Source organism: Chelonia mydas, chromosome 1 (assembly GCF_015237465.2).
Source record: "Chelonia mydas isolate rCheMyd1 chromosome 1, rCheMyd1.pri.v2, whole genome shotgun sequence".
Classification (NCBI taxonomy): domain Eukaryota; kingdom Metazoa; phylum Chordata; order Testudines; family Cheloniidae; genus Chelonia; species Chelonia mydas.
Window position 1 is genome coordinate 272,589,211 of NC_057849.1, and position 22,189 is coordinate 272,611,399.

At 39.1% G+C, this 22,189-nt stretch overlaps 1 protein-coding gene across 5 annotated transcripts in view; it reads right to left on the bottom strand.

Moving 5' to 3' along the window:
• LRRIQ1 (leucine rich repeats and IQ motif containing 1) overlaps positions 1 to 22,189 on the bottom strand; it is a 167,751-nt gene that overhangs the window by 111,930 nt on the left and 33,632 nt on the right. For all 5 annotated transcript variants that reach the window (XM_037885640.2, XM_043546886.1, XM_043546892.1 and 2 more), the window contains 4 exons: positions 21,882 to 22,075; positions 21,001 to 21,128; positions 9,302 to 9,375; positions 6,114 to 6,207 (listed from right to left, as the gene is read on the bottom strand). In XM_037885640.2, coding sequence (XP_037741568.1) covers positions 6,114 to 6,207; positions 9,302 to 9,375; positions 21,001 to 21,128; positions 21,882 to 22,075 — 490 coding nt within the window. The remainder of the gene's footprint in view (positions 1 to 6,113; positions 6,208 to 9,301; positions 9,376 to 21,000; positions 21,129 to 21,881; positions 22,076 to 22,189) is intronic.

Sequence of the window (22,189 nt, forward strand, 5' to 3'; positions counted from 1 at the left end):
TGGAAAATTTTACAACTAATTCCTTTGTTGGTATCAGGGGGTTATGTAAAGTTCATTGGAACATATTGCCTGAAGTTATAGTTAATGCTGTATTCCACAAATCCATATTTTATACTGTCCCAGCCTTTAAATCCTTGAGATAAATGAATCTCTTGTCCAATCATAAAGGCTCTATTGGGTCAAATGATCTAAAAGAGGAACCTGAGGTATCAGTTCTTAAAGTTAATAGGAATTCAGAAGTAATTTCGTTTTCCTGAGTAATGTCTGAGGAAGAAATTCATTCTATGAGACATCAGAAATTAAAAACAGTATAAACGTAAATGTGAGCTTTGCTAAAATGTCACATGCTGAAGAGTAATATTTAATAGTACTTGCATTCATTAACAGTAGTGTAAATACCTGTATGCATTAAATATAAACACATATTTACAGCTACTTCTGCTACTGTTTGAAAGCTTCAAATTCCAAAAAATGTGCACACATTTTTCCACTTGAATACTAATATGAAGTTTGCTAAAAGATCTCCTACTGCAGAAAATATACGTATATATTTTTCTCTCTTTATATACCACATGCAAAAAACAAACAAACAAAAAACCAAAACAACCTCCCCCGCCCCCCCAAATTTATCACACCAATACAGTAAAAATTGGCAAGTCACTGCATTAGGGAAGCTTGTGGTAATACTGGAGCATAAAGTTTTGTATTTAATTGGCTTGAAGCTATGCAAGGAACTGAGAGAAAAGTTTTTAAAAAAATGATTACAGAAATGAATGTCAATGAATGTCAAAGTAAATGTTGACTCAGACACTGAAATGATCATACTGAAGGTTACTATACACAGTTACATGGTACTGCACTTGAGGGACTATGGCTCGTGGGCAGCAAAAGTAGGAAATCACAAGAACATTACTAGCAGCATATTTCTGTGGCTTGGAAAGATTGGTCCCAGAGACTAGGAAAACAAAGAAAAAAAGAAGTTAAGAAATATTTCAATCTATGGTTCCAAGAAGGGCTTATCAATGACAGTAATATTTTTTTAAATAATCAAAAAAAAAAATAAACCCTCAAACACTGCTACATATTCCACCGCCTTGTGATATCACTTTTGATAAGCAACACAAGCGAGGCCAGGATCCAATTGCTAAGCTCTTTTGATTTTTTTTTTTGAAAGTGTTCCTAGTCAAAATCATAATCAACTACATTACTCATATCTTATCTGAAAGTTCCCTTGTTATCTCAACCCAGAATACTGACATTTTTAATGGGCTTAATATCTCTTTTCTATCCTTAGAGCTATTCTATATAAGTAATACTTTCCCAAGTAAATACTACATGCCCTTATTTGGAAAGAACAGTTTAGATTACTCTGGTCAATCTAAAGCTTCTCTGAATCAATTAAATGGCTCACTTAAAAAGTTCAGTAATAGGGACAGCTTATTGACCCAATAGTTTATTCTGCCCTATCATGTACAAGACAAAAGTTGGATTCCAGGCCTGCCATCTTCCTCTTGAAGCTACCAGGCCAGAAAGTTAAGTGAAAGAACTCTGGATCTTATGCAGGATCAGACTGGCCGCTCAGGAACCATCTGTCTAAAAAGGTTAAGGAAAAGATTTGGAAGGGGGAGTTTGTGGATTTATTTACCTGGCTCTTTAGGAAACAACAGACAGAGAAAGGGGGCAAAAAGAACAAAAAAAAAGATGAGAACAAATCCCACATACCTAAGGTGCTTCAAAATTTTAAGAACGATCTTTTGCAGTTATGCGAGCATAATTTGTGAGAGAGTTGTATTTCCTTGTTCAAGTACGAGGACTTAATGGCAAGGACTTATGCTACATTATGGTGGGGTAACACAGTTAAAAAGCATGACAGAGAATTTAGACAGAGGATGGCAAAGGAGACAATTACCCTGGGTTACAACAGACCAGGAACTTTGGCTGCAGTGCATGACTCCTTATCACCCCACCCAGCTGGCATTCATAGACATTCGTTTTCAAAATTCCGATTTAAAATGAAGATGTGCTTTACATTTAACTATGGAAAATGTTTTTGCTCCCAATGCAAGTACAAACTTCACTATAGGTGATCTGGGGGTCAGCACAGTTCACTCCCTTGTTATGGGGATAAAAGGTGGTAGGAAAGGGGGTCAACAGGACTCACTGCTTCAGGAGATGCTACAGGGGGAGGAAGTAACCATGAGAAGGCTCCTTCTCCAAAATAAAATACAGGATTTATGGAATATTATCGGACCAACCCAAGAAAAAAAATATGCAGCTTATTTATGGAATGGGTTTTCAGCCAGTTTTCAAATCCCAAATGAAGGAGTGAGATACAACTCCTTGGCAAAAAACTGGAAGTCCATTAAAGGCATCAAGCATATAGTGAGAGCAAACATCACCCCACATTATAGGGCCAGATCCTGGTGCCCACTCTGGCTGCTTCATATCCCACAAAGCATCCAGAAAGATGGCAGATCCAGCCCCTCAAAGATTTCCCAACTATAGAAGAATCCTGGGGTAGTACAGAGTTGTTATAGAGGCTTCCCAACAACCCTCCCAGACCACGGGATCTGGGCAGGGAAAATGTGCACAGTTGGTTGCCTGTATTCCTCAGCTGCTGGGATGGCCCTTAGTGTCCCTGAAGCTGCTGTGCTTTATACCTGAGACTGGCTCAATCTGAAGCCTGAGGTTTAATACCTTGCCTGCTTATCTCCCCCGACCTGTTATACTGTGTACATCTCAGCCACAACTGAAGAACTAGTCCTACATACCATTGCATACAAAAGTCCTTAATCATCTATTAGTTTCTCAATGTTTATACAAATGAAAACTACTTTTTAAGAAGCATTTCACAGCAATTACTCACTGGAAATATCATAAAAGTGTTCTATTGATATTATAACAGGGATTTCAGTAACTCCAAGAGATGGAACCTAGTAAACCTGCCAATTTAAATTGGTACACCATTTCAGAAAGAGAACAGAGATGAAACGATAGGTATGCTGTGAAATATCTGAGTGACAAACGTGTGTGCCAGAACAGGTCAATGCTCACTCTTTTTATGAAGCAGTAAGTACTCTACTAAAACATCTTAATTTGTGTATTTCACTTTATAAAGCTATAAAACATTTTAAGACATGTTCTTTAATTTTATTTGGAGTTGGGAAAGAATGCTAATTAGAATGGAGAATAAGCTTGAAGTAACCACTGCCACACTTTGGCAAACTTATGAAAATATACAGCATTTTACTAAAAACCCAGAAATGTTGGGCTAAATTTTGGGGTCCTTGTTTGTGCAAAGTTTCCGTTGATATCAATAGGATTTTTCCTCAAATAAACAGTGCAGAATTCAGCCCATTTATGCAGTTTTCCTCCTTAAGTGCTATTGTAAAGAGTGTACACACACACACATATACACACACATATAGATATACTTACACACACACACACATAGCACAGTTCTCTTTCATTGTATATCTGTCCTGTTCCTACTTCATTCGTTTAGAAGTGTCATACTTGGTTGTTTGCAGGAGTGTATCTAAGACCAAAGAGTTGTGGGTGGGGAAAGCATGTTTTGTGTCAACAATTTTACAAGTGAAGAGAGACAGCTACTTGCTCACTTATATCTTCAATGACTCTTCAGAGTCCTTCATTGTGAGGGAAAGAAATCAGAAGGAAACAGAATGCCTCTATAAAAACCAACAATGAAATCATTAACTTTTCCAATTCTTTTTATCCACACTCATTCCCTGTCACCCCCATCCAAGTTATAAATCCCTGAATACAAAAGGACTGCAGAATCCAGCAGCCAGGCCCACATTTTTGTATTGGGATAAGCCTGCGTTCCCCCCCGTCCCAAATTTAACTGTGATGATGAAAACTGTTTTCTTTTTAAGCAGTGGAATTCAGAGTTGGAAGAGAAGGAAAGGGAGGACAAGGTGCTGAGTCCAAAAACTGACAGGATCGGTCAGGATCTAACTTTAACCCAGCACCTTACACCTATACTAAGTGTCAGGGAAACAAATCTTCCCTCCAAAAACCTCTCCCAAAGCACCACAATACTGCCTTTCACATGCACCATAGTAAATGTAAGTGTTCATTTATAACTTGACAAGCACAAGTTGAGATTTTTAAATAATTTTAGAGTGGCTGGCATATTCCTGGTGTTGAAGCTCTATAAGGCTTACTGAAGCAAAGTAAATTTACAGATAATCCTATGAATGTTTCTGGCCTGCCCATCATTTTGGTACATGATGGTACTGACATGCTCCTTCATTTCTGTGCACCTCCACCTTTCTGTGCACACACAGAACTCTCCTCTTTCCTAACCACTTACATGCAGCACCACAGTACTCATAGTTGTGAAGTCTCATTATAAGCTAGGCTGGCAGGGAAGCAGCTCCTGGTGCACAAGAAGCCTAGTGACTAATGCTGACAGTCAGTCTTCCACTGGACAGTGTAATCTGGGAGTTCCCTCTCGACAGACTAAGCCATGCTGACTTTTCTCTCTATCTGCTTGTTCCAGTTTGTGGGTAGCGATTACTTAGATTAGGGAACTGGCTTCTCTTTCTTTCTGTTAGTGATAGCAGCAATTTTGGTGGGTAGCTCCCCATAAAGCTGGGTACTTCCGATCAGCTGCACTCCCTCTTGCTGAGGAGCAAAGCAGAGCGTTTTGTTTTTTTCCTATTCTCAAGGGCAAGCGAAGGGGCTGAGCCTTTTTTTGCTACTTGAAGTCAACTCCCTTACCTTCCCCAAAACACAGTACTTGTGTGGCCTGGGTGCATGTCTGAATGTCTTAGCTGTGTGCATGCTACTATAGGTGTGGGGTTGGTTGTCCAGGCATGTCAGTCAGGCTCTGGGCCCCAGCCAGGATGATAGCCCCATTGTGCTAAGTGCCATACAAACATGGAACAGGAAGGCAGTCCCTGTCCTAGAGAGCTCAGAAGCTAAGCTCACAACCAGAAACAACACATAGATGAAGCAGGTAAACAGGATGATGGAATGATAATGGCAGAACTGTTTGCAAAGTAGAAGGTAGTCTCAGCTTGCCACCTGACTAGGCACTGTCATCTGGCAGTATTTTCTAGGGTTTTATTGAGTCATACTTTTATCATTATTGAGGCCTGCAGTAGGCATGCTCTCCGCAACAGTGGATATGGTCTACATTGCAAAAAAAAAAATGTGTTCTTCACTCAAATTAGCTCACCCACATTAGCTAACTCAAGTTAAAATAGCATCAAAGACATGTCAACTTGGGATAGCAACTTGGGTTAAAGCTGGTTGAATTCAAGCTGCTAACCCAATTTAAAAACTTTGTGCTGTGTCTTCACTGATATTTTAACCCAAGTTAGCTAACCTGAGTTAAGAACAAAGCGTTTGTTTTTGCAGTGTACACCTACCCACAGGCAGGCTGCCCAGAATATTAACCATTATAATTGGAAACTGGAAGACAGCCCCAAATCTGAGGTTAGTGAGTGATGCAAAATGCATCCCTCTATACAAAAAGGGGAAATGAATATCTCCCACAGCTGGCAAGCCCTGCACAGCTCTTCATAACTAATCTTACACGTCAGTCTCTCTCTACATTTCCTGGATGTAACAAAGATTAATATTTACCACTACAAGTTTTCTCTGATCATAGAAGCTTAGGCCTTAGTCTTTTCCTAAAATTAGAATCCCTACAAGGATGATGACTCTCTGGATATTATTTCACAACAATATCTAACTTTAAAAAATGACCAGCATTTACACCAAAAAAAATAATCAGATCACATATAAAAATATCAACATTTGCAGATGTTGCATCAAGCCTAGATGCAGATGTTGCCACAAGCCTAAATGCAGTGTGTGCAGGAGAGCTGAGGGATAATTTTGGCCATTTGTTGGGTGGAGGTATTTATAATATTTAGATTTCAAAAATGATCAGATATAATATTCTGAATAATAAAATGTATAGTGTATTCATTGCAACCTCCAGATTTTTATAAAATTACTATTTAGCTAAACTTAAATATTAAGATTTATTTACCATCTGGTTATGTGTGAACTTTGGTTGATTTAGATTTTGTTGAACAATGGATATATTGTAAGGGTTAATTAATTGTTTATCTTACCTCCAACTTTTTTCTTGGAGAACTGGATTTCCACTGAGTGACAACTCAGTTAGTTTGTGACATCCACTAAACCATGTGATGACACTCTCAAGGTCTATATTACATTAGGGAAGAAAAAGTATATATAACATTGAATAATTAAGGTGAAACCATGTGTAAAAAGCAAAGAATTATAGTAAAGTAGTATCATTAACAAACTCTCAGTTACTGTGGATTCTGTTAGAAACAAAATGACAATTGTCCAAATGTTTTGTGAAAAAGTTTTCTCCAATTTCAACCAGCTCTAGTATAGAGTATATTCAAATAAAATTCAATTTAACAGAAATCATAAAATTGAGCAGAAGTATACAAAGATTTCTGTTGTCTTGTAAAGTAGTCACCTGTTTGCCTGAATATGTTTGGAAATACCTGAAATATCTAGATAAATAGGTATTTGATAAAACATTATGCTATTACATTTTGAAAAACAGGTGAGGACAACAGGCATCCCAAAACATAGAATGAGGATATATTCCTTCTTTACAGATTTCCTTCATCTAAAGAGCACTCTGACATTAAATTATGATCCTTTGCATTACAGCTGGAAATGCACAAATAACACTAACTACTACAAACAGAGCTGATGGTAAACAATTCCAGCTTGAGTCTGTGGAATAGAAGCTACAACATATTCTTCATTGTTTCAAATATAGCAGTAATTCATGTCTAGGTTTTTTGTTCTTTAGCCAGCAGTATGCAGATGGCACAGAGCTTTACCTATTTTTCACCATACAGTGGAGTCGCATCTTATGTGGGGATTAGGTTCTAAAGTCAGTGCGTAAGGAGAAAATCACGTATAGTCAAAAAGAGAGAGACAGAAAAATGAAAGAATAAAAACGGGAGAAAGACGACTTCAACGTCATTATGCGGAAACCGGAGTGCCTCAGGATGGCAAGGAGCATTGTCTATGATCAGCAACGCTTTAAAGTCAAGTCCTTTCTCTTCGAGGTACCGCTTGACCTCCGGAATGAAACACTTGTGGAACCAATCCAGAAATAATGCTGCCATCACCCAAGCCTTTTAGTTTGATTGCCAGAACACGGGCAGGAGATTTTTGTTCTTGCCTTTTAGGTCACAGGGATTTGCAGCTCTGTAGAGCAAGCCCGGCTTTATTAAATGCCCAGCCGCATTGCCACAAAACAACATAGTCTTTAGCTGCTTTGAAGCCAGGGGCTTGTCTTTCTGTTTTTGAAGTGTAAGTGCAGTTGGGCATTTTTTTTTCCAGAAGAGCCCAGTCTCGTCAGCATTAAAAACTTGTTCCGGAAGATAGCCCTTTTCTTCTATGATTTCCTTTAATTGTTCGGGGGGAGGCTTTTGCTGCCTCTTCATTGGCAGATGCAGCTTCACCAGTAGTCTACACCTTTTTGAGATTGAAGCGGTTCCTAAAACTGTTAAGCCAACGTTGGCTGGCTTTGAATTCCTTCTCATCAGAAGGCTGTCCCTCTTCAGCAGGAGGTTTGAACAGTGCATACAGGCTAAGAGCCTTTTCTTGCAACGTGTTGCCATCAATAGGCACGTGTTTCCAGTTCATGTCTTCCAGCCATAAGTTTAATGCCTTTTCAGTCTTCAGTAAAGTCTTATCATGTACCTGGCTCATCACCTTAGCAGTTATTGGAGCATTTGATGCCACGGCTTGATGAATTTCTCTCTCTCGAATCTTGATGACACGGATGCTAGATTAGTTGCAGCCATATTTACGCGCCACACTGGAGACCACCATACTGTCTCTCTATAAGGCCAATACACCCAGTTTTTCCTTCAGCGTTGGAACTGCTTGCTGTTTCTTCAGTTGAGCACCAGATGAAGTAGTTGGCTTGCATTTAGGGGCCATGTTGTACAAAAAATACAGATCTTTAAAGACTAGAATCACACTCAGCGCAGCGAGATGCTCACCGGATCGGCGGGCAGCGATCGATCCAGCGGGGGTCGATTTATCGCGTCTAGACTAGACGCGATAAATCGACCCCCAAGCGCTCTCCCGTCAACTCCTGTACAGTACTCCACCGCAGCGAGTTATTGTTATTTTCTTTTTTTTTGCTGAGCGTGTATAGTTGAATCCGCGTAAGTTAAATGTGTGTACGATGCAACTCCACTGTATATGACCTACCACTAAGATGCCCCAGTGCTTGGATGAGATTATCTCACAGATGAAGATCAGCTGGTTGAAAAAGAACTTGACAGAGGTTATGCTGATGGAGAAAGGAAAGCAGTTTGAGGAGTCTGCAGCCACAGTGCAATCTCCTTTGATTAAAGGTACACACCCTCAGTTGGTGGTCAGTATGTAGGTGAGCAGTACTCCCAGATTCCTCACTCTGATTCTAAATTCTCACATAGCATCCACGAATAAAACAACTGCTAACAACTCTAGTTGGTTAGGAGACTGCATTACATGCTGGTGGCCTCAGTTACATAAACCTTCCTCACCTCTCATCTGGACTACAACAGTGCAAGCCATCAGACCTTTGATAACTCCAAGTAGTACAGCACACCACCAAGCATCTCCTTAGCAACACAGGCTACTGTGTGCATGTCAAACATGTCCTCTGCTGCATACACTGGCTTCCCATAGATTAACTAACCAAGTTCAAGGTCCTTATCTTTGAAGTGTTCAGCAGCCTAGGACTAGCATATCTCAAAGATCACCAGAAGCTTTGGGATGAAGTCTGACCAACAAATGCTCCTGAAGAATAATTAATCTTCCTATCATAAGGGTAATGCTCTTCTGTGTGGAAGAAAGAGCTGTCTCGGGGGACCCATCTGAGATGGCAGAATGAACTCACAAACTTCACCACCTTCTAATCCAAATGCAAGATGCAATTCTTCAACCCTTCTTTAACATAAGCACACAGCAGCATGTACATTAAAAAAAACAAAAACACAATTCTTCCCCTGGGGAGAGGATGAGAGACAGAACAAATCACATGTGACAGATGTTAGCGACATCACTTAGTACACAACTGGCAGGTGCCCAGATACTACACTCATGAAGGTGGTGATAGAATAGAATAGCTCCTGTCATTTTAAGACCCCATTCCATATATTTTAATAAACAACTGAAATTTATAATATGCTGGTTGCCTGTATTCCTAAAAAAGGCCTTAAGGTAATTTTTTAAAAAATATATTGTTTAATTCATTTTACATACTCACCTGACAAGCAGTTGTTGCTGATATTAAGCTTTTCCAAAGATATACATGAAAACAGGGGTGCAAGCTGAGTCAAACTAGAAACAAAACAGAGAAAGTTATGTAAATAAAAAAGCAGCACTTCTCATTGAGACAGACATAGGGACAAGTATTGCTGAAATAAGTTTTGAAATACGATGTCAGGGATATATATATATATAATTTTGCTATTAGGGTTGTCAACTAATCGCAGTTAACTCACGCGATTAACTAAAAAAATTAATTGCAATTAAAAAAATTAATCAGGATTAATTGCAGTTTTAATCGCACTGTTAAGCAATAGAATACCAAGTGAAATTTATTAAATATTTTGAATGTTTTTTTTCTATATTTTCAAATTCAGTGATTTCAATTACAACACAGAATACAAAACGTTCAGTGCTCACTTTATATTATTTTTATTACAAATAGTTGCACTCTAAAACTAACAAAATAAATACCATTTTTCAATTGACCTCAGACAAGTACTATAGTGCAATCTCTTTATCGTGAAAGTGCAACTTACAAATGTAATTTTTTTTGTTACATAACTGCACTCAAACACAAACAAACAATGTAAAACTTTAGAGCCTACAAGTCCAATCAGTCCTACTTCTTGTTCAGCCAATCACTAAGACAAACAAGTTTGTTTACATTTATGGGATGTAATGCTGCCTGCTTATTATTTGTAATGTCTCCAAGCTCCTGCATGGAACTTCTGTAGCCAGCATTGCTGGTATTTACGTGCCAGATATGCTAAATATTCGTATGTCCCTTCATGCTTCCGCCACCAATCCAGAGCACATGCTTCCACGCTGGTGATGCTCATTAAAAAAATAATGCATTAATTCAATTTGTGACCGAACTCCTTGGGAGAGAATTGTATGTCTCCTGCTGTTTTACCTGCATTTACCTGCTGTTTTACCAGGATGGTGACCCAGCACGTTATTTGTTTTAAGAACACTTTCATTGCAGATTTGACAAAATGCAAAGAAGGTACCAATGTGAGATTTCGAAAGATAGTGACAGCACTCGATCCAAGGTTTAAGAATCTGAAGTGCCTTCCAAAATCTGAGAGGGACTAGATGTGGAGCATGCTTTCACAAGTCTTAAAAGAGCAACACTCAGATGTGGAACCTACAGAACCCAAACCACCAAAAAAGAAAACCATGCAGCTACACTGCCGGCTGTCTGCTACAGGCGCCGCCCCTCTCCCCCACCCCAGCAGCTTCCATTGGCTGGGGGAGAGGGACAGAGATACCATCACTAGTCGCTGGGCAGAGTCAGCCATGGAGGGAGCATCACTCGTTGCCAGGCAGAGTCAGCCATGGTGGCATGAGGCCAAGGGAGCGAGGGAAAAGGGTGGGAAACGGGCTGGGAGGTGGTGTGAACACCATCTTCAGAGACATTATTGGCCTGCTGGGAGGAGATGAGGACTGGCACTGGCCCTAAGGTAAATTGAGTTTGAGACCCCTGATTTAGTCTAACCTTCTGTATAGCACAGGCCATAGAACGTCCCCAAAATAATTCCTAGAGCATATCTGTTAGAAAAAGCATCCAATCTTGATTTAAAAATGGTTAGTGATGGAGAATCCATCATGACCCTTGGTAAATTGCTCCAATGGTTAATTGCTGTCACCATTAAAAAATTATGCCTTATTTCCAGTCTGAATTTGTCTAGCTTCAAATTCCAGCCATTGGATTCTGTTTAAAATAGACAAATTATCTTTGGGCAATAGAAAAAAGATCTCTGTTGCATTCAAGGCATTGTGATCCCTTGCCTGTTGAAGTCAATGACAAAACAAACGCCCATTGACTTCGATCTAAGCAGGATCAAATTCAGTGCAAACACACTGATCCTGCAACATGTTTTCACACTCAGTTGAGTGTGGTTTTTTTAAAGGAATTCTAATCAAAATGCCCCCTCAGAGCTCTCACTTATTAATACATATTAGTCTCTCTATTAAATGTGCATGTTATATGCATTTTTATACTACACTAACGACTGTAATTATGGTTGACAGTGTATTTCCATTGCAAGCCACTGTCTTTTGGGAATTACAACATTTCCAGAAATCCTTAGTGGTAATTAACTATGATATTGGAGTTAATCAGTCATAAAAATACCTTTGATATAGAATTTTTCTGAATAGGACTGGATTTTATCAATTTCAGTAACCTTTTGTTGCAGATATTTATTTTGAGTGTCTAGTATTAGACAATGTTGTTAAGTATTCTCTGCCAGAATATTCAGGAAAAATAGAAGGATAATTTAGGACAATAGAGGTGAAGTTTTGTAAGTAAAACACTGTATAATTTTTAAAGAATGTGAAAGAAATACAGGAACTTTATTTTAAGATAAGAATATACATTATAGCACATCAGTTAAATTTTAGTTCTTCAGTCTTCCTACCTGTTAAAACTTTCCTGGGTAAAGGCAGACATTCAACAGGATTTGGGCCATTGTGTAATATTTGGTGAGCATATTCTAAAATTCATTTTTACACTGTTTTCTCCTATTCAAGTCTTTTAAAAATCTGTTTTCTGACTGCAAGCCTCTCTAGCTGTCAGCATCCTACTCCTGCTGCAACATTAAATGGGAGCAGAAAGCGGAAGCTGTTGCTTGCTTTTTTGTGAATATCTTTTACTTGTGTGTCTTCTTTGTAATTTATATCTTTTTTATGCCGAGGGCTAGTGTGACAAGGTCAAGTGGTATTAAGTTTTCAGTAATGTCCTTTGTCTTTCTGGTTTGAATTTTCTTCGAAAAAGAATTAACAAAGCATGTCAGTCAAAGGAAAGCGATATACTGATGAGAAAGTTTTAAATCTCATAATAATCCCAGCAGAAAAAAGCAGAGCAGGAGTCACACAGAACTGTCAATTCATCACAGAATAGCGCTACAACTACCAACATAATCAACACAGCATAAAAAAAATAGTGCATCATTTTGTCTAGGAAACTGCTTTAAAATCAGCTTTCACCCCATAGCACCCAGACTAACTTTTGTTGATTCTGAGGTACCGGAGCCTGTGTCATGGATTTTCAAGATGCAGTATACACTGTTATGAGAAATAAAAATAGATGCACTATTTGTGTGTCAGTGGGAAAAAATACTTTTGAAGTGATTTTTAAATGATATTGTTAACGTCCTGTAAAACCACATTAAATCGTTTTTAAAGACTATAATACAGGGATTGGCAACCTTTGGAACGCGGACTACCAGGGTAAGCCCCCTGGCAGGCCGAGCCAGTTTGTTTACCTGCCACGTCCGCAGGTTCAGCCGATCGCAGCTCCCGCTGGCCACAGTTCGCCGCTTCCTGCAGCCCCCATTGGACTTGAACGGCGAACCGCAGCCAGTGGGAGCCGCGATCGGCCAAACCTGCGGATGCAGCAGGTAAACAAACAGGCCTGGCCTGCCGGGGTCTTACTCTGATGGGCCACATGTCAAAGGTTGCTGATCCCTTCTATAATGTTCCATAATTTTTTCAATCTCGTTGAAAAAATATGATGGGCAGAGGATAAATTGGAGTAAGTGCAGTTCTTACTGTGAAATGTAATTCAAAAAGAAAAGGCATATTGAGACACAACTAATATGAATTTTACTGACTCTAGATTTGATTTTCGGACTTTGAAACTATATTTTTACTTGTAAACTGCCCTCCCTGTGACTTGACATGGGATGTGAAAGTCAGGTTGAGCTCTTTGTGGCTCACATGTACACATATTCATCAGTAATAAAGATTCTGCAATCAAAACTTGTTTCACAATTCTATTGATGATACATGAACCAGAAGAAAATCCATCTTTTTCTCTTAGCTGTAATGACTACAGGAATAACAGTGTTTAAAAGTCATAAAACATGTATTTTGGCAAATATGAGCAGCTTTGACTAACAGGTTGTGAGTCTATCAGTAGATGTTTTTACGCAAAAAGATTTCTAACCATAGCAGACTCTAATTTATAGGTTCATTTACTTTCCTCCCCATAGTACAGTCCTTTCGATTTTAAAAACTAACGGTTGCCAACAGTCATAGTGCCATCTGTGATATTTAGGCCTTGTCCGTACAAAAACTTGAACCAGGTTAATTAAATGCGTGTTTATTAACTGATTTAGCTAAACTAGTGCAAGTTTGTGCATAAACCCTTTAATTTTGGTTTAAGAGTGGCATATTGCAGTTTAGCTTGATCCCTTCTTTTTTTTTCAGGTTTAAGATAAAGCAAAATATAAACTACTCTTTTAAAATGAAAGAATAGCATTTTCATTCAACAAACTGGCAATGGTTTAATTAAATCCAATTAAAAACACACACTTCATTAAACAGTGCAAACTTGTGTGTAGACAAAGTCTTACAATAACAGTGCATAGCACAACTGTGGATAAATTTTGATTTTTTTTAATTGCAATAACTGAAAACGTTCTTTAATTCAGAAAAACGTACTATGTGTTGATCATACCCATGCCACAAACACTCTCCACACTAGATTTCCTATTTTGGGGACCCAGTATTTTGCTATTTCAGTCTGCAGGGAAAGTTCTGTTCTGACTGACTAGCGTATAAAGAGTAATTCTGTATCAGTCCTTGTACTTGGCATATCTCTGATAGAGTTTTCTGAGGTAGTGAGATACAGGAGGCTCTACAGAGCTAGTTGACCTCAGCGCAGCAGCTGATATATCAGAGCATATGCACACCTACAAGGATATTACTGCTGTGTACCTTTTAAGATCTAGGAAGCAATTTGAGTGAGTAGAGAAAGGAGATGGAAACAAATAGTGTAAGGGAGGAGAAAACTGAGAAAAAAAGAGGAAAAACAAATTTTTCTTATTTCCCCAGAATCATGCCCCCTTGTTAGTCCCATACTGGTGGTGCTATCTCGAGCAAAGCCATGGTAGCTGAGTCATTGAAAGGTAGCAGAAGAGTTAAAATAATCAGAAATACATTAAAAAAAAAAAAGAGTAAAATCTATGAAGCAAAAGACAAAACAAAACCTCCTAAAGAGAAAATGGTTAGACTAAGCTGAGCTGGTCTAAAGTACTGCGCTGAAATGCCATGCCATGTAAAAGATTAAAATACTATAAAGCACTATAAGCTAAAAAGGAAAACTGCAGCAATTAGTTCTAGCACCTTGGATAGCTAAATGAATAGTTACTAGGGCTGTCAAGAGATTATAAAAATTAATCATGATTAAACATGCGATTAATCGCATTGTTAAACAATAATAGAACACCATTTATTTAAATATTTTGGGTGTTTTCTATATTTTCAAATATATTGATTTCAATTACAACACAGAATACAAAGTGTACAGTGCCCAGTTTATATTTATTTTTGATTGCAAATATTTGCACTGTAAAAAAAAGAAAAAAGAAAGAAAGTATTTTTCAGTTCCCGCATTTACAAGTACTGCAGTGCAATCTCTTTATCATGAAAGTTGAATTTACAAATGTAGAATTATGTAAAAGAAAAAAACCCTGGATTCAAAAACAATGTAAAGCTTTAGAGCCTACAAGTCCACTCAGTCCTACTTCTTGTTCAGCCAATCACTCAGACAAACAAGTTCATTTACATTTGCAGGAGATAATTCTGCCCGCTTTTTATTCACAATGTCACCTGAAAGTGACCAACAGGTGTTCACGTGGCACTGTTGTAGCTGGCGTCACAAGATATTTACGTGCCAAATGCCCTAAAGATTCATATGTCCCTTCATGCTACAGACACCATTCCAGGGCATATGAGTCCATGCTGATGTCGGGTTTTGCTCGATAACAATCCAAAGCAGTGCGGACAGATGCGTGTTCATTTTCATCATCTGAGTCAGATGCCACCAGTAGAAGGTTGAGTCTCTCCTCTGTGGCTCCGCCGGCAACAGCAGGGATAGTGAACCGCTTGCAGGGAGCGGAGCTGCTCGAGGTGAATGACATGTTGCCGAGTGCAACCCCTGGGAGGGTCCCAGGAGCAGCAGGATGGAACAACACTGGTGGGAGGGGCATGTGAATCTCTCCTGTCCGGTCCCCTCCTACCCCCAGCTGGTAGCCATGAGGGCCGGATGAAAGAACTTTTAAAAAAGTTTCTGTGGGCTGCATGTGGGGAAGTTCTCAGGCCGCAGATGCCCACGGGAAGGGACTTTGAGACCCCTGGACTAAATGATCACAAAGGTTCCATCTGGATTCATAATCTATAAAGTTATACTCAGAAACATAATAGCTGGCTGAAAATTAGGCTAACAAAGTTTCATTGTAAAGCCTTTGTCAATTAAAAAGAAATTGTTATGATCCTAAGTCATTAACAGAGTACATGTATAGATATAAATATTAAAGACTTTTAATGAAAACCTTTCTGAAAATGAATTTTTCTACCTACTGGCCACATCCTGACTTCAGAGTTCTGTTTGTTCTGAAACATCTAATGTAATCTTAAAACTCTAAAGCAAAGCAAGGAACACTTGTTCCCTTGAATGCCGCTCTCTAATTGGGTGTTTGTGATGTTCAGCTATCACACAGGGAACATAGCTAGGGAGGCCAGCTGCCCAGTTTTGAACCAGAAAGTCCGGTTGAAAAAGGGACCTGACAGTGTCCATTCAGATTACTGATTGGACACCCAAAGTCCCGTTATTGTGAGTGAGGGAGGTGCCAACTCATCACCTGTGTCAGTCCCTACTTAGCTGGGTCCTACCTGTGTCAGGCAGCTGCAGTTCTCAGCCCCGGCTCCGCAGGCAAGTCCATCCCGATAGAGGTGGGGGAGGTGAAGAGCAGCAAGCGACAAGGGGAGGGGGGAAAAGAGGAGCAAATGGGCACGGGGCCTCAGGGGCAGGGCAGCGGCTGGTCCGCAGGTAGAAGGGGCGGGGAAGGAGAGGTTCTGGTGCTCCTGCTGGAGTGTTATTAAATATTACAAAGTTGGCAACCCTAAACATAGCTCTTGATTAGTACATTCATATAGGCTCTTGTCATAAATATAAAGGGAAGGGTAAACACCTTTAAAATCCCTCCTGGCCAGAGGAAAAATCCTTTCACCTGTAAAGGGTTAAGAAGCTAGGATAACCTCGCTGGGACCTGACCACAATGACTAATGAGGAGACAAGATACTTTCAAAAGCTGGGAGGAGGGAGAAAAACAAAGGGTCTGTGTCTGTCTGTGGGATGCTTTTGCCGGGGACAGAACAGGAATGGAGTCTTAGAATTTAGTAAGTAATCTAGCTAGATATGCGTTAGATTATGATTTCTTTAAATGGCTGAGAAATTAAGCTGTGCTGAATAGAATGGATATTCCTGTCTGTGTGTCTTTTTTAACTTAAGGTTTTGCCTAGAGGGATTCTCTATGTTTTGAATCTAATTCCCTGTAAGGTATTTACCATCCTGATTTTACAGAGGTGATTCTTTTTTTACTTCTATTAAAATCCTTCTTTTCAGAAACTGAATGCTTTTTCATTGTTCTTAAGATCCAAGGGTTTGGGTCTGTTGTCACCTATGCAAATTGGTGAGGATTTTTACCAAACCTTCCCCAGGAAGTGGGGTGCAAGGGTTGAGAGGATTTTGGGGGGGAAAGACGTTTCCAAACAACGCTTTCCTAATAAATAAACCCAGATAAATGTTTGGTGGTGGCAGTGGAAGTCCAAGGGCAAAGGGTAAAATAGTTTGTACCTTGGGGAAGTTTTAACCTAAGCTGGTAAAAGTAAGCTTAGGAGGTTTTCATGCAGGTCCCCACATCTGTACCCTAGAGTTCAGGGTGGGGAAGGAACCTTGACAGCCCTGATTCTGCACTATTAAAGTCAGTCGGATGCATCCGATGAAGTGAGCTGTAGCTCACGAAAGCTTATGCTCAGATAAATTTGTTAGTCTCTAAGGTGCCACAACTACTCCTTTTCTTTTTGCTGAGTATGTATGTATTACATAATGCAAAGCTCTGTGACCATCTCAGCTGTAGCACTGCAACACCACAAAAAACTTGGACTTCTGAAGGTATGTGAAAGAGATACTTGTTTTCAGTTATTTTGTCTTCAGATGCATTTACAATATGTAATGTTTAGCTCTATAACAATTCCCTGTTAACAAGTTGTGGATTTAAAACATTTTCTTTATGCTTTGAGGTTCAACTTCGAAAAATGATTTTTGGGAGCAATTTTTGATATTGATATGGACATAATATCTAGATCAACAAATCCTTACAAATTAGTTTGTGAAGAACTTTTTTTTGTTTTGATTTTCCTTAACACTGTGCTTTATTTTTAAGGAGAATATAAATTCACAGTCTTGCCATTGCAGGGGCTTCCTGAAATCAGCAAAAAGGAAATGGCACTCAGTGCACACTCTTAAAAAGATTCACAAGATTGCATTGGCTGAAGGATTAAAGGAAAGAAACAGCTTTTCTTTCAACAGCTTACTCCATTACATTAATTCCTCCTATATAGAAGATCCAGTTATTTATGCCATAGCGACGCATATGGAGCTGCTTATAATGTACATAAAGTGAATGTAACAGTAGGCTACTGCAATACTAGGAATTTTGAGGCTTCTATCCTGTATTTAACGCGAACTTGTCTCTTTTGCCCCAAAGATTTGAGTTAAGGCACTGACACATGATGTGGTGGTTGTTCATATCTGACTTATCATTCATATAATTGTTCTGTTGATGCTCTGACATGTTACAGCGCTTCTTTCTCCACTACGGGAAGCACTTCACATTTCAGCCAACCACTAAAGCTCAGCATGTCAGCAGGACTAGCAGAGAGAAGATACATGAAAGGGAATGAGGGTTTTAACAGAAAAAGATGGCAACTGAATGCGTGAATGAGTCAGAAAAAAAGAGATGGGGGAGAAGTGGAAAAAGCAGGGGACAGGAAACAGAGAAGGACTCCATAAAATATAGAGAAGAGGAAAAGGCACTCAGGCTGGATCCACAAGGTATTTAAGCACTGAGATACTGAGCATCGCAAAACCTAATGTTTAGGCACCTAGAAAAATCACAGGAACGTATTGTATTCACCAAGCCTGAGTTAGACATCTAGGCTCCTATACAATGAATGGGGAGAGATAGGCACCTTGGAATACAATTCACAAAAGCCAGCATGCTAGGCAGGGAAATGACTAGAGGTACCCAATAGGAGATGCCAAAATCAAGGATGTGTCAAACTCCAGCCCTATAGGCAGGGAGATGCTTCAGTCCAGGTTGTAGGGAGGTGCCTCTCTTTGCTAGCGGTTCACAAAGAGGAACCCCTTTCTTGGAGTCAGGCAGCTTAGATGACTAAGCTGCTTCTTGTGAGAATGAAAGAGGCCAGAGCATCGCTCCACACAAAATAGCTAGAGACTCACCCAGGTTCAATTCTCCCCGTCCTGTAGGGTGCTATAACTACTGAGCTATGGGTTAGTCTGATATGGGGCTCTCTCAGTCTCTTCTACTGAAGTTGTTCCAGTTTGGATAAATAAATTGAAGAATGATCGGAGCAGGAGAACTAGACCAAGGATCCTCCCACCTCCGAGGTGAGTATCCTAACCACCAAGCTATAATCAGTCATTCTCTCACTCTGTGACTTTTTAAGTATTTATAAACAGTGGAACAGCTTCAAATACTAAAGAGTCTTTGGGAGAGAGAGAGAAAATATGATTCTATAGCCTTGTGAGAGCACCTACCTGGGAGGTGGTGGACCCAGCATCCATTCTCTCTGCTCCGATGACTCTTTATCCAAAGTAGAACAGCTTCAACAGGAGACACTGAGGGAGCTTCACATCGGACAATCCCATGGCTCAGCAGTTAGAGCACTCTCCCGAGAGGTGGCAAACCCATGTTCAAATCCTTTCTTCTTCTCTGGAAGGGGGCGGGGGGAAATGAACTCAGATCTCCCACATCCCAGCTGAATACCATAACCACTTCAGCTCAAAAGTTCATCACCATCATCTTGTACCGAGGCCATATTTTGAATGCGACACAATCTGGTAGGCAACCTCTGAGCACTCTTACCAGATTGGGCCCTCCACACAAGGTAGGCAGCTGAATACCTATCTTCCCCAAATTGTGAATCTGGACACCTAATGTGAGGCAGCAGTGCACATACCCAGAGGCAGAAACCTAGGTGCCAAGTGAGTTTAGATACATAAAGCTTTCAGCAAGAATTTTTTGTACCACAGTGGAGCCTAAAACTGGGACTTAACATCACTTTAACACAAATTTAGGTGCCTAAGTCTGGGGTTTAGGTGATTAGGTACCTTTGCAAATCCAGGCCTCAGATACCACTTTGATGGGTGTTTTATAGAAGCTGAATAGGAAACAGAAAAGAAAGATATGAAGTAAACAGAGGGAGAATACTGTCTGGAGAAATCATACGCAGACTTATATTTTAATCTGATTTACCAAAATAAGAGTAAATCAAAATCCACTGCACACCAAACAGTGTTCATGTTAATCACAGACACGAAGCACTGTCTCCAAGAAAGCTTGATCAAGAAAGAAGTCTAGATTTTCGCATATCCACCCTGCATGCCTTGCAATTTCATATGTGTTACTACATTATAGGTGACCTGTAAGGCATAGTTTGAAAAGTCAGAATGCCCCCTAAGTGAATCTAAACTTATTTTTTATTTACATCTCCCCACAATCACAGCCAATTGGCTCTCCTTGGACACAGAAAGCACCATGCCCCAGCTATGACAGAACCCTGCTTAGTGTGACATGCCCTAAATTCTTTAGCACTGCCCTATGTTTTCAGGAAGGCTATTGATTCTGTATATGCCCTACAGTAGGGCATGCAAAATACCTGCAGACCTATACCCTACCTTGTGACAAGAGGACAAGCTACTAACAAAAATCCTTTATAAAATGTCTGAAATGGTGATGTAAGCTAGTAAAATACACTTCCCATTCAGAAACTGTAGCTACTTATATCTCAAAAACAAACAAACAAAAAACCACATAGGCACGCACACACAGTCTTATGAGTTTGTACAAAAGTAATACAGAGAACTAGAAATATCCAGAATTGTAACTGTTTGTTATTGTTTGCCTTTGCTCATGCACTGAGATAGACTCATTTTTGAAATCAACTACATAAAAAAGGGTAACAACCTTTTGACTCAGAACATGTGGTCACTATATTCCCATAGAAGCACAGATTGCCACATACTAATTTATGACTTCCCATAGCTTTGTATTTTACTATAGGACTTATAAATAATAAGAAAAAAACCCTATTTTATTTTTTACACCTTAAATCAAACTGAACTGTAACAATGAAAAATAAAAGCTGATAAGCCACTTGAAATTCCTTTTCTTTGACACCTGAATGCAATGTGTGCATGGAAATGAAAATTAATATTTTGATGAACTTTTTAATTAGCACTGTTTATTCCAGATCGAGTGGGAGGCCTCTATTAGGTCCAACTTTTGGAGCAAAACCAGCCCTTTGATGGGAAGTAAGACAGACACTGTTTTACAAATAATTCTATTTACAGCACTGCCATAATTTTTAAGTTAACCTTTTATGCTCACCATTGTTTTCAAAATTGTCTAAATAAGATTACACCTATTAATTGCTAAATATACTTTTTCAGACATAATCATCCTAGGAACTCTGCTTGTCTGGTACAGCAGAGCTGTCCTTTATATACGCTCAGGTTCATACCTAAAACTCATAAGAGAACTGTTATTTTGTAAATATCTATGTATTAAATTGCTTGAATAGAAAGACTTTCCACTTTACCTGTTTTGGGATAGAGAAAGGATCTGTAGCAGAGGCAGCCAATAAAAAGAAAATGTTTCCATAGTTGAAATACTATTGTCATCCAAGTATAGTTCTCTTAGCAGAACATGATTTTCCAACGTAGGGAGCTAAATACAGAAAAGTGATTTTTTGCTGTTATTTTTCAAATAAAAATTGATTGCATATAACAATTGAATGCTTATCAGCTGCTTTTCTTGATTAGATTATTAAATACTATTACAGATATGCTTTGTTACATAGTATGTGTATCGTTTTCAATTATCACATGCTAACATTTTTCTATGTTTTGTGCATAGTCTGAACATTCGATATAAGACACAGAATTTGAGATTAGCAATGTACACAAATTTACTGCTTTCATTCATGCAATGACTGACTATTTATTGACAAGTAGGTTTTGCCTCAGCTTTATATAAAAGCCATTGCCAAGAAAGGTGACTAAATGTACAGGTAGCCATCTAGGCCCTCATTATGAGAGTTGCAGCCCACAATGATTTAATTCAAGTTTTAGGCAGTTATCACCTACGAAAATCATCCCATACTGAATTCTGGAAGAAATATCTCTACTGCATGGCTCGTTTTACCTTTAATGATCATAGCAGCTTGATCAACTTAAAAAAAATTAGCATACAAAAAACTGAAAACTACCCGCTATAGTGCAAAGAATGGAAACTAAATGACTGAGGGGGGATTTTTAAAGGTTAAAAAGGGTACTGAGACACCAAACTCCCATAGCTGGCCATTTGTACATCTCCCCCTCAAAAAAAAAAAAAAAAAATATGATCAGCATCATGGGCTGTATTACTGGTATCAGAGAAGCATGGTATGAAAAACCAGCCTATTTGATTCACGGATATTACCTCACTTAGATTATTTCCTTGTAACTTCAGAATCTGAAGCAGACCACAATTCTCAATGCCCTCAAGTTGAGTAAGATGATTAAAAGAGCAGTCTATGTGCATGAGAGTTGGCACATCACAAAGACCTTTCGTACTGATTAACTGATTGTGGTCCACAATTAGTTGCTGGAGATTTTTCAATGACTCTAAACCACCTGAAAAGGAAAACTCATATTTTAACCTGAATTAAATCATAATGTGATTAAAATTGTGTTGATTTTGAAACATAAAGCACACTGAGATTGTAACAGGTTCATATTTTATACATA